This window comes from Alosa alosa, chromosome 22, assembly GCF_017589495.1.
Source record: "Alosa alosa isolate M-15738 ecotype Scorff River chromosome 22, AALO_Geno_1.1, whole genome shotgun sequence".
Taxonomy (NCBI): domain Eukaryota; kingdom Metazoa; phylum Chordata; class Actinopteri; order Clupeiformes; family Clupeidae; genus Alosa; species Alosa alosa.
The window spans coordinates 12,542,152-12,555,069 of record NC_063210.1 but is presented as its reverse complement, the minus strand read 5'-3'; the positions used below and the strand labels follow the sequence as shown (position 1 = coordinate 12,555,069).

Here is a 12,918-nt window from a genome sequence, read left to right as displayed (position 1 = left end):
GCTCAGGAGTTTACATATTTATAGTGTTCCTGTTTAAATTACTTAACTCAAGGGACATATTACTGAATAGCTTCATTGATTTCACAAACGAGGCAGTTAATTACTTGCTTTGTTAAACAAATGGTAGTTTGGAAAAATAACTTTTAATGTTGACTTGGACAGAAAAGGTGTATATGGCTATTCAGAACATTCTTCTTTGCTCTAAAAGAAACCAATCTCAACTGGTCTTTTCATTAGGTATTCACCCTTGCAGGTTTCATTGACTGATAGAAGGAACACTTTGAAACCTGTATTTCTCCCTTTTTTCAATTCCCTGAATGTCTCATGTTCTAAAGGTTAGCCTTCGTAACCTGAAATCGTTAGGATCTGTCATGATGACCGCACAGATGGACTGTGTTCTGTTCTTAGGTTGCTGTAAGCATTTCCCTTTCAGTGTTTGCTGCCACATTTAGGAAGCAAAACACACAAAAGCCCTGTCTAGGTAAAAACTGTCTACGTATGTTTTCAACCACTGGTTTTTAGTTTGCCTGTACTTGAGCCTTCAGAAAACAATTGCCAGGCTTCAGCAGGGGTGGCCTTACCTCCACCCTATCTTTAAGAATGTCCTGAAGACTCTCCTCTTCTGAGAACACCTCTCCTAACATGTCCGACTAAGTAGCAGCACTGTGCACACTTCTCAACCTGTTCCTTTTCACAGTTAGCGTTCTGCTGTATTGCAGCTTGAGCGTTGTTCCTCACTTGAAAGTTGCTTACAAGCAATTGCTTAATGTAAATTACTGGAAGTCAATTAGTAGGATATTATTTAGTTATCACTGTTATACATTTATGCATCTTTCAGTACATTGCTTCGTTTCTACAAACCTGAGAACAACATAACTAGACTTGAAATTATGTTTTCATGCTGCTACTTAAGTATAATCTCAAATTCTAGCCTCATGATGCTAAAGCCATCCTTACACCTGAAGACTTTGACAATATTTGGGGAATATTCTTCAAAGATTGTAGTCTTTTGAGTAAAACTTGAATTGGGGCATTAGAAGACTCAAATTTTCTAGTCTTCTTAATGGGTAGCAGCTAGCAGCAACAGAAAAGGCAGCCTGTGTGGGCGGGGTTTCCTCAGAATGCAGCCCTCTGGCGGTCAGTTCAGGAATCTCCAAGTAGCCCAACCCCCTGCGGGAAAGATAATGACCGTATGCACGGGAGCTGTCATGAGGAATTTGCTGTGTTTACCCCTAGACCACAGCTACCCCGTATCATACCGGACAGTTGGAAGTTGTTCGAGGATTCCAAAGTGAAGAAGATCCGATGCTTCCTTCAGAGTACGTTCGTATACAGAAATACATTACAGCTAAATACCGAATGTGAAGTTTTGAGTGGGCTCCATGGTGTCTGTTTTTTCTCATGTAAAATAAATACAAAAGACACTCCCCGTCCTTTCACATCGCTGCTTGTCTGCCGAGCGGAACGCTCGCATTGGCCGTTTCCTGCCGGCGCCCCACTCATCGAAGAGAAGGCAAGGAAGCGGAATGGCCGAGAATAGCTGCGATATCAGCGGACAAGACTGCAGAAGGTGTCCGGTTCTATCTTCACCAGGAGGTAAACCCCCAACGTCTTTCAACGGAACGTCGAAATGGGTCCGTCTGAATGTCGGTGGCACGCATTTCCTAACGACACGACAGACCCTCTGTCGGGATCCGAAGTCGTTTCTATACCGACTCTGCCAGGCGGATCCCGATCTGGACTCCGATAAGGTAAGCAAAGTCTTCATTCTCAAATCGACAAAGTAGGGACGGTAAAGATCTTTCAAACAAAGTATCCGAACTGTTAGAACATCTGCAACACTGAACAAAAGTCCCTCTCACCTTCGAAGTGAATTACCGCATATTCCACGCTTAAGTCTCCCATAAATAAGTTAAAGGAAAATGAGTTCCTTGTGAACTGTAAGCACATCACCCAGCTACGAGAGAATAGACAAACTCCGTGTGTAATCTGAATTGACGCCATGAACGTAACCTACTTTTATTCAACTGCACGTCGTGCTGCTATTAACTCGGTGAAAGTTTTAAGAAATCAATTTGATCTGGTATAGGTAGTTTGGACTGTGAAGGGCCAGTATTCCACTAACAATTGGCCTGTTTAACTCGAGGGAAACCGCTTTAAATTATTTAGCCCACATTTCATCCGAGGTAGAAATGGAGGCTGCACTTGTGTGAAAATGTAGCAGAGCACATGTGGGATCCAGAGTGCTTTAAGTGCCCTCTTTCTCTTTGTGTATAGCCTACGACATTGTGTGAGCATGTACAACGTCAATTAGACTGTTAATCGCAGTGCACATGAACTATCTGAACATTCAAAACAAGCCTATTGCCCTGTGCTATTTTCTAAAGATATTTTGGGCATATGATTACATTTTTTGTCAAAATATGACGTTCGACCTTTGAGTCCTGATAATCCGCTTTCACTCAGTTTGGGGTTGACACAGGGCTTGTGTTTACGCGCGTGCGTAGTGCACGCCGTAGCACACAGACCCTCTGTTGTTGTCTGGGGTGCTGAAGTAACCCAAGCTTTGCACACACACACACAAGCTGCCAGGAGTATGGTGGAGCTGGATGCGGTGTACACTTAAGTGGTCCTCGCATTGATATTACCATGCATTAACGAATGCATGATTCATGAGATCATTTCTTCATTAACGTGCACATTTCACCAACAGTGGTGAGTGGAAGTTTTGATAATTTCAGTAGGTGCTTTTCATGGATATACCTGTGATGTCACAACGCCAACCATAATGTGTGTTGGGACATTCTCTTTTGCTCATTCACAACTGGTCAGGCATGCTGTGCGTTCTCTCTTCACTGGCTGAATAGCCTGTGTGGGGATGGGGGTCTTGATGAGGTCATCATGATGCTTCTGCTGAGCCATCTGTCTCTCTTTTACTCTCTAATCGTCATGTTCTCCTGCATCTAAGGGAAACACTCAACTGCATGCACTCAGTTTCCTACACCAAAATAGAATTGCATTTGTTGTACATAAAAGGAACTAGACCAGTGTAAAGTAAATGAGCAATAAGGGGTGGGGTGGCAGTTTGGAGTGTGTGTGGCTGACTGTGTGTGTGTGTGTGTGTGTGTGTGTTGGGGGGCACATGGGTATTCCCCAGCATTTTAGTAGGCATCCTGCATACTCTTGCTCCCCTGGTCTCTCACCTATTCTCATAATTTAATCTCAGACGGTAATCTCAAAATAATCTCCTAATCCTAAATAATCACATGGTTTAACCCAAAGAGAGCGGCGGTGGGATTAGCTGGTAAAGAGCTGCCTCTCTCAGTCTTAGATTTCCATAATCCCCCCTTTTATTTGGCTAATGTAAATATAATGTATGTATTGCTGTTCTATTTTTTTAAGAACAGTGGGGCGTTCTCTGTGAATGTCTTTCTACATTGTATCCATTGGCCTACCTCTGATAAAATATGTATCAAAAAGTTTTCGACTTCAAATTTGCCAAGATATATTGGTATAATTGTGCTAATGAGTTGCGTAATATTGAAAAAGCTGAATTTTGAATGAACGTGTGGCATAGTTTCTCTCATTACTGGCACAATATTAATAACTTCTACCACCACTGCTGTTAAAACTACTATATTGTTATTCAGTGTAGGAATTTGTGTGGCACAGATGGAGGACAACAATATTTTTATTTTTATTTTTTATCTTGTTTCATTCATGACTGTCCACTGGAATGAACCCCTCACTTTCCATTTTACTACATCTAATTTGTGCAAACTTGGGGTGGGAATTACAGATTAACTGACAAATTGATACTATCATGATATTTTGCCCATGAAAACGATAATATCATGATTAATGGATTTTGCAATACTCACTACATTGCAAAAGATTGATCTATGATACATCACAATATCTGTAAATGAAGAAGAAGAAAAAAGCTAAAAAGATGGAATCAATATTTGGTGGCAGCGCATGAATAATGTACGGCAAAAATAAGTCAGACGATGTATTGGCATATTGATATTTTGTCCCATCCCTAGTGCTAACCTAATAGGTAGCTTAGTCAGGAGGATGGTTTCTTCATAAACACTTATTCAGGCTCATTGGGGCTCAGAATCACAAGGTCTTACAAATCTCCAACCAGTAGCTCCCCACCTGGATTTTAGTAGCTCTCCAAAAGGGTCAAAGAAAATGTAAATAAATCTAATTCTTTCACTTGGTAAACCTGTTAATGGAATGTTCCAAACTAATTCAGACATCCTGCCCCTTTCTGATACAACATGATTACTAATTAAACAAATTACACTGCTCCCCAGTGGTTTGGTTTGATAGTAATGTAGACTTGAGGTAGTAGCCTAAACCTACAGACTACCAAGCACGCTCTAGACTTGGCTATGAGGAGTATGGTAAATAACCAGGTCAATAAAAGTAAAAAAATATACTATATTTGTAAGGAATGGGAAACATAGGGTCCCCCCCACAAATCTAAATAACAAGTTTGTGTGTCTCATCTGTGGTACGAGCACATCTGTTCTATTCACCTAAGTCCACAGCAACTTTTCGAGGGGACTTTTCAGGTAGCAGTTAACAAGCAGAGAACGTAATGGAGTTGAAAGGAGCCATGAAATGAAGTGTATTGAACTTCATAATCCGTACTGCTACTGATATGAAACATGATGAGCTTTCAGCCACATTCATTCTGTCAAAGTAGCTCTCAGAGAACAAAAGGTTGGAGACCACTGACGTAAGCCATGATATGACTCTGTTTTGAGTTCAAAGCACCCGTGATATGTTGAACATTGTGAGGGGACGTATTGAAGTTAGGGATGCACTGATTCTGAAATTCTTAGCCGATATCGATACTGATAATACAATTATATAACATAGCAATATAAAATAACAATTTGGCCGATAACTGATACCAATACCAGTATTTGTGTTTGTTTGTTTACCCTTTAGTAGAGTGGAAACAAAAATATTCAAAGAAAAATAACCATTTGCAAGTCTTTCAGGCTTTCATGGCACAATATTTACCTAGTGCAGAATTTAAGCAATATAACAGATAGATATCAGTCACTGCCATCAGTAAATGTCATATAAATTTGCTGATATTGGCTAATACCGATGCTGGCTGATATATTGGTGCATCCCTAATTGTAGTATAATGTCAGTAAGATCAAAACGTATTCTTTTATCAGGATTCTAAAAACACTGTTAGCATGTTCTGAACTATATCCTTAAAAAATTTCCTATTATTGTACTATAAAATATTGTTAATGAAGCAATAATATAAAAACTATTAATAATCTTCAGGAATGATGTAAAAAAAAGTTAAGGAGCTATATCTAGCAAAGTATAATGGTGCTAAACAGCATTCTATGTTTTTCCCTAACAGGCTACAGCAGGCACTTAACTTAAGGCTTCCGTTTGCAGAGTGTATGCAGCAACAATTATCTTCCACTATAGGATAGGATATAGGATAATGGAATTACCTACACCAGACATGACCGTAGCACGTACATTCGAAAAAATTAGACCAGTTTTCTAAAACAATTTTAGCGCAAACAGAAAGCTTCAATTGCGCACCCCGTGTAGCCCAGCTGTAAGAGTTCAACTTTACTAATTGGATGTTTGCTTCTCTGCTCTCTTGTGTGCTTTCTTGTTTTTGAAATGGCAAATGGGACCGCTGTTACTACTCTGTCTTTCCTAAGCATACACAAGCAAGAAAGAGAATTGAATGGGAAAGCAGTACTCTTATTCAGGGTCAGAAGATTCAAGACGAGTGTGTTACTTGAATCGAGTGTGTTACTTGACCAGAGCTGAGAAATACTTGATCTCTTGAAATACACCCTTACCACCATGTCTTTTAAATGTAATTGGTCGTAATGGACCTTTGGTAAACATAAAAAGCATGGCAGGGCAGTAGGGATGTTTCTTCCCGTCACGCCGACCACATCGCACAGGCCTACAGTATGTTTCCACTGACTTTTTTTCTTAGCGGTAATATTTGTTTGAAGGTCAATTTTACTGATGTAACCTTTAAAAAGATTACATACAAGGAATACTGAGGCTGAAAGTGTGTTTGAGCCCAGTGTGTGTGTGTGTGTTCAAGCATTTGCACGAATGTGCCTCCATAATTCATGAGAAGAGCCTGACTGCACATTAAGAAGGAGTTACTGTTGGGCTATGCACGCGCGCGCACACACACACACACACACACACACACACAGACAGACACTTACACACACAGACACTTACACACACACAGACCTGCTCTGTGCATCAATATTTAAACCCATTTAAGCTAGAGAATGCCTCCTGCCATTTCCCCTTGCAGCTCTAGCTATAGACCACAGAATTATAGAGTGTGCGTGCGTGTGTGTATGTGTGCGTCGTGCGTGTGTGTGTGTGTCAGAGGGGGCACTGAGGGGTGCCTGTTAGTGTGCATGTGCCATGTGCACCAGCATGTGTGAGTGTGTGTATATTTTTAGAGTGATCTCTTGGGGTTCTCATGTGAATCCAGCTCACTTCTGCTTTTTCTTTCTGTGCTACTGCTTAAAGTTTAATAGCTTTAATGCCTCTCTCTCTCTCTCTCTCTCTCTCTCTCTCTCTCTCTCTCTCTCTCTCTCTCTCTCTCTCTCTCCAGGATGACTCTGGGGCATATCTGATTGACAGAGATCCTGTGTATTTTGGGCCAGTGCTCAACTACCTGAGACATGGAAAGTTGGTGCTGAACAGAGACCTTACAGAGGAGGGTAGGAATGCCTACTCCTACACACACACACACACACACACACACACAGTCACTTTAAACATACATACTGATGGTAATGTTGATGCCAGAGATGAATGAAGACCCAGTCAGACCAATTGTAGGAAAAATTCAGGAACAGAGTTTTATTTACAATGATGCGCATTGCGCATCAAGGGAGAGACAGCATGACTTTACCTAAAGATCCATCAACTGCTCTAGCTAGACAAGGAAATAATTAGGGTTTAATTATCCTTCCAGGCTGACGGGAGATCTCATGTGAACTACACTGAATCAAACTCTGATTAGTGGCTACCTGGCAATGAGTAAAACAGTGAATTCCCGCTTATCTCAGTCTAAATACATAGTCACACACAGATACACACGAACAGTACAGGAACAGAATGAAATAGCAACAGTCATCTCATGTGGAAGAACACATAACAGAAACATATATATATATATATATATATATATATAACATTTTATATTCATAAGCTGCTTATGAATATAAATGCTCTCAATACATACATACAAACACTCTCTTTACACACATAATCACGTTTACTCAAAAATGCCAGATGCATTTGATTTTTTATTTAATATATTTAAAATGATGTGCTTGTGTGTTCTGAAGGGGTCCTGGAAGAAGCTGAATTTTATAACATCACATCGTTAATAAAACTTATCAAAGACAAGATCAGAGAACGAGACACCAAAACCACACAGGTGAGAGAGTCCATACCCCACACAGATGTCTATATACTGGAGATTTTAATGCAACGGGGCCACCTCTTCTGGTGATTTTCCTTTTCTGTTTCTTTGACTTGCATCCAGATTCATTCTGCAGTGGTAGTTTGCTAGGCTTAGTTGAATGTAGTTTGCTGTACTCCATGTTGAGAAAGATGGTTTTATATTGATCTGCCTGAAAGCACTATCCGCACTTTGAGACAGAGAGAAAGAGACAGAGAGAGAAAGAGACAGAGAGAGAAAGAGACAGAGACAGAGACAGAGACAGAGACAGAGAGAGACAGAGACAGAGAGAGACAGAGACAGAGACAGAGACAGAGAGACAGAGAGAGAGAAAGAGACAGGGAGAAAGACAGAGACAGAGACAGAGAGAGACTCTTTAGCTGAATAGGCACGTGTGGGCCCAGCCTCCTCTCGCTGAGTGCACCACTCACTCACGCATCAGGTTGACTCTAATGGGATCAGTCCCAGTTCTGATAGATGTCAAATTAACTCGACCAAAATATGAGCAAGAAAGGCCGCAACATTCAGACCCAGGTCAGTTTGAAATTAGGGCTGCAACAATTAATACATTTTTCAATCAGTTGTAGACTGTTAGATTAATTGCCAACTATTTTGGTAATCGGTTCATTGGGAAATACTTAACAATTCTCTGATTGAAGCTTCTTGAACTTTAATGTTTTTAGCTTTACTTACTGCTCTATAACACACAAATATTTCTATGTGTAAACAAAACAAGGCATTTGAGGACATAATAATGGACTTTGGGAAACACTGACATTTATTGATCTAAGATCTAATCGGTTAAATGAGTAATTGACTATGAGGGATACAATGTCAATTGCAATCGTATTTGGAATGGATACGTGGCTTTGCATTTTAAAACCTATGTGTTTATGCAGACATTGATACTTAATACTGGTATTGAAAAATTGCAAACTGAATGGATGCAAAAGAGGAAACCTCAAACATTGTGGTAATGTCTGACTTGCAGATACACACTATAGACAAATACGATTTATTTTGAAACCTTGATCTTTTCTGATACAATCATCATAATTGGTGCACAATTTGGGTGGAAGGACTGCGTCTGGTATGAAATTTGACTGTTGTTTTGCATTCATGTCATCGGTTTCTTTCTCTTTCTCCCTTTCCTCCACTGCGGTGGTTGTAGCTGCCTGTGAAGCATGTCTACAGGGTGCTACAATGTCAGGAGGAGGAGCTGACACAGATGGTCTCCACAATGTCCGACGGCTGGAAGTTTGAACAGGTAACTTTTTGGCAAAGTCTGCTTTTGCCGCCACTGCCCCTCCATCTCTCTCAGGGAATCACGTGCTCTTGATGATGTGGGCCTTGCTTTTTTTTTGTGCTCTGATTGGTTGTTGCAGCTTGTCAGTATAGGTTATGGGCGGGCCCAGAAGTCAGAGTTTCTGCTGATTGTGTCTCGGGAGGTGAAATGGGAGGAGTCTGTTCACCCCGCCCAAAGTGGAGAGGTGTGTCCCACAATCCTCTCTGGCCTCCCGCCAATCACTGCATGCCCCCGCCCCCTCCAAATGGCGGACATTAATTGTTATTTTTTTTTTTTTTTTTTTTTTTTCGACAAGATTTCTGTTTTTAGGTTATGTTGGCTGAAGTAAACATGTGTTAGTGTTGTGTAAAACTCATCATGTAGTTGTGTGTGTGTGTGTGTGTGTACGTGTGTTAGAGAGAGTGTTTCTGGTTCATTGCTATCAACCAGCTGGAGCCACCACCTGGCAACAGGTTCACTGTTGCTAAGGCCAGGCATGCCTGAGCATGTCACTGCACCACAGAAGAAAATGTGTAATGTGTATGTCTGTGTGTATGACTTGTATGGTTGTGCTGGAAATAACTTAGGGAGTTTACAACTGTCCCTGGCAGTTCTTTTGTCGCATTGCATGTCTTTTTGTTTTTTAAATCACATTGGTCACACTTTGTCTTTCTTTTCTAATCTCTTTGCAACAAGAAGAAAGGAGCACCATGCAACAGATTGAGGTGTATCAATTATATTTTCATTTATTTTAAAATCTGCTCCTCTTTCTCTCCATGTGTGTGTGTTCGTGTCCGTGTGTGTTCTCTTCTTGTATTGTGCGTGCGTTCGTGCGCGCGTGTGTGTGTGTGTGTGTGTGTGTGTGTGTGTGTGTGTGTGTGTGTGTGTGTCACAGCTGGTAAGCATTGGTTCCTCTTACAACTATGGCACAGAGGACCAGGCTGAGTTCTTATGTGTCGTCTCAAAAGAGCTACACAATCAACCATATGGTCCCAACAGCCAACCCAGTGAGAAAGCTAAGGTGAGTGGTGTGCGAGCATGCTGTAATATCTACGCTGTGCACATAATGGCTGTAAAGGATATATGATTTGTTTGACTAAGGGCTGTGTGTTTGTGAATTGTTCTTTAATTGTTTACATATTCATAGCTACAGCGTGATGCATAAGCCTGTCTTCTTGACCTGTTATTTTTTTTTCTTCTTCCTTGCACAGATCTTACAGGAGCGTGGCTCCAGAATATGAGCACAGAAGCTTGTCACAACTGAAAAATGCAAAAACACATATCAGCTTCCCCGTAAACATATCAGCACACGACGTTAAAAAAAAAAAAAAAAAAAACACACCACAGACACGAGCCGGAACATGCCAAGGACACACCCCAGAAACCCAGGGACGCACAAAACATATCAACAAGCTGACAGCATGTCACCACCACCACCATGACACGGAGGACAAAGTGGGAGGAATCCATGCTGCTGTCCAGTTTTTTTCTTCTGCTCACATGACTGTAAACATTTACCTGTAAATACCAGGGAAACGGCGTAAGGGTGGGGTGAAGAGATTTCCTCTCTGTGCCTGTTCAACTGGATTTCTTTCTTATCTTTTTTTTAAGGGGGGGGGGTTGGTTGGGGTGGGGGGGTAGGTCTTGCTGGGTAGATCAGGGCCTATGTTCATCAAGCATTTCAGCATGGAAAGTATTGATCTGGATTATCTGAACCTAACGTAACCTCATCCAATATCCCCTTATCTTAGCCGTGCTAATTGTCAGTGCTTTGGTCCCTTGAGATGCTTTATGAATACCATTCCAGGGATCACAAGCTGGGAATACACATGTTTTCCAGCTTTTCTTAGAATCATTCCGTTCTCTCTCATGGATAGCATACAACTCTGAGGAATATCATAATGGTGTGCACAGGAGCTAGTTGGCTAAGTGTGCTCGGCCTGCTGTAGTGGAAATAAGTTTGGTCATTTACTACTCTGTTTAAGGTTGCTCACGTGCGTTTAGCTCACATGAGGAGGAGGAGGAGGAGGGAAAAGTTAGCCAGACAACCAAAGAGATTTGTAATGCTTACTGCCTCACCAATGAGACAAGTTCATAGCACCAGAGCTCGGATCACTGTTCAGCAACAGAGGCTTCAGTGGTCTGTATTGTGACTAAATTTGCTGCAGTACTTCTGTCAATCAAGCTATTGGGGCAATGGCAGACTGATTTACAGAATGTCTATTGTTTGTAATTGTTACATTTGAGACCATCTTTGGTCTTCTTGCGCCCCTCAATCTTAGCATTGTGGCTATTTCAAGTGCCCCCAGCAGACTGCCGTGCCCTATAAATAGTATTTTGTACATACATTTAACATATTTTAAGGTCACTTTGCTGCACAGATTACCAACAAATGATATCACATGAACTTCAACTTACAATTAATCTACTTATTTACTTGTTACTTATTTAATAAGAAACACATAACCATTCATGTGGTCTGCCTTTAAGCGTAACATATTGTAGTTTCTTTACTCTTGTTTTGTTTACAGATGTAAATACTGATAACAAAAGGGACCATGATCGGCCAATTATTATCTCCTAGTGACTTGTATTGTAAGGAGAAAAAAAAAGGAAAAATTAAGTCGACGCATCGGTGACAGACAAAATGCCTGAAAAAAAGTGGTTGATGGAAACAGACGGATGGGTGTAAAGTTCTGTAAAATCATGGATGGCATTCCAATACTAGAGGGCTGTACTATAAAGTGAGATAACTGGTAAACTCTGGTAACTTTGGGAGTAACCGCTGATCTTTATAAGAACACAGCACTGAGCAGCTATTGTTTCTAAAGTAACGTGTTGTTTGGAGATAAGCGGTCACTCCTGAAGTTACCTGGGTAAGCAAGTAACCTTGCTTTGTACATACCCCTCAGGACTAGACAGAATTCTGTGCTCTCAGATTTTGTAATGGTAAAGGGTTATATGGCATACTATGTGAGACTGTGTAAAGAGATTAAGCTGTGTTAATTCTGCATTTCTTATTGGTTTCTGGCAAAAAAATTGTTTTAATTGTTTAGTAACATTTTTTCACTTCCATATAGACGTTCAGTCTCTTGTTAGTGTCTCACTGACAGGATGCAGTAAATGCACTACACACACTTTGCACGTCACAGAAATATTCCACGTACAACTTTGAAGACAACATAGCCCATTTCCTTAGACAGCGTACCTTGCTGGGATGACTGTTTGTATATAACTTTTCTATGTATTGAAACTTACCAAACTATCCTCCAATGAATTAAGCTGAATGTCTGTTTTATATATTCAGGCAAACTTGTAGCTGAACACAAACTGGACTGTTATATGCTATAAAAAATTTCCACGTTGGTAAATGTTTGTCTTTTTTATTCCATGATACCAGTTAAAGTAACAATAGTGGTATAACAAGAGTATTTCACAGATAGTGCTGAAATCAAGAAATGTTTACGTTTGGATGACCTGCAGCACCACCAAGCTTTTTTTCAGTACCCTCATGCCATATTAATACATTAACATAAGTATCTTTAAGTAATGGCATAGGTTAATTATCAGAGAATGATTCAAAACAAAGTTTCAAACAAATTTCAGATTTGACAGAAATTGTATCTAATACTCTCAGAGTAAACAGAAGATTACTCCCAAATTGCAAGTAAAATATTAACAGTATTTAATTTCCAGACATTTCTTATGGAATGTTATCTGTGTGACAGTCCTGCTCTTTACTTTCCTTGGACAATGTAGGTATCTGTTGTCACAGAAGATGAATTTCCATGTGAGCGGACAATAAAATGATATTCTATCTATACCAAAACAACTGACTATAAACGCTTCAAGCAAGTATGCAGATACCAATGGCAAAAACCTCAAACATCTGTAGGCTCTAACATAATTTAGAACATACCTAGACTTTTTAAAGTACCAATTAAAGGAGGTATCATAATTTTAATATATTATGACACCTTCCTAGTATTGTACAACACTATTGTTGGTTAGAAAACATGATTTCTGATTTACCTTGAAAGCATGGCTGTAAAACCTGAAACGTGCTGCACAGTCACACCTGAGATCATAGCCTATAAGCTACGCTATGGCTACCTAAAACCTA

At 40.3% G+C, this 12,918-nt stretch overlaps 1 protein-coding gene across 2 annotated transcripts; it reads left to right on the top strand.

Annotated features, from left to right (window-relative positions):
- Positions 1–1,115: 1,115 nt before the first annotated feature.
- kctd5b (potassium channel tetramerization domain containing 5b) lies at positions 1,116–10,135 on the top strand. 2 transcript variants are annotated; one of them, XM_048232716.1, is made up of 8 exons: positions 1,116–1,319; positions 1,422–1,751; positions 6,653–6,761; positions 7,395–7,486; positions 8,682–8,777; positions 8,896–9,000; positions 9,691–9,816; positions 10,007–10,135. In XM_048232716.1, exons 2-8 carry the CDS (start codon positions 1,527–1,529, stop codon positions 10,034–10,036), a joined length of 783 nt encoding a protein of 260 aa, XP_048088673.1. In that variant the 5' UTR covers positions 1,116–1,319; positions 1,422–1,526; the 3' UTR covers positions 10,037–10,135. The 2 variants fall into 2 exon arrangements, with proteins under 2 accessions (XP_048088673.1, XP_048088674.1); XM_048232717.1 differs by lacking the exon at positions 8,896–9,000 and having other exon boundaries at positions 1,141–1,751.
- The last annotated feature ends 2,783 nt before the right edge of the window (positions 10,136–12,918 follow it).

Bases quoted from the DNA above. Each gene is read 5' to 3' on its own strand.
- kctd5b (XM_048232716.1), top strand. From the start codon at position 1,527: ATGGCCGAGAATAGCTGCGATATCAGCGGACAAGACTGCAGAAGGTGT. The intron at 6,762-7,394 runs GTAGGAATGCCT...TGTGTTCTGAAG, and splicing joins CAGAGACCTTACAGAGGAGG to GGGTCCTGGAAGAAGCTGAA. The intron at 9,001-9,690 runs GTGTGTCCCACA...TGTGTGTCACAG, and splicing joins ACCCCGCCCAAAGTGGAGAG to CTGGTAAGCATTGGTTCCTC.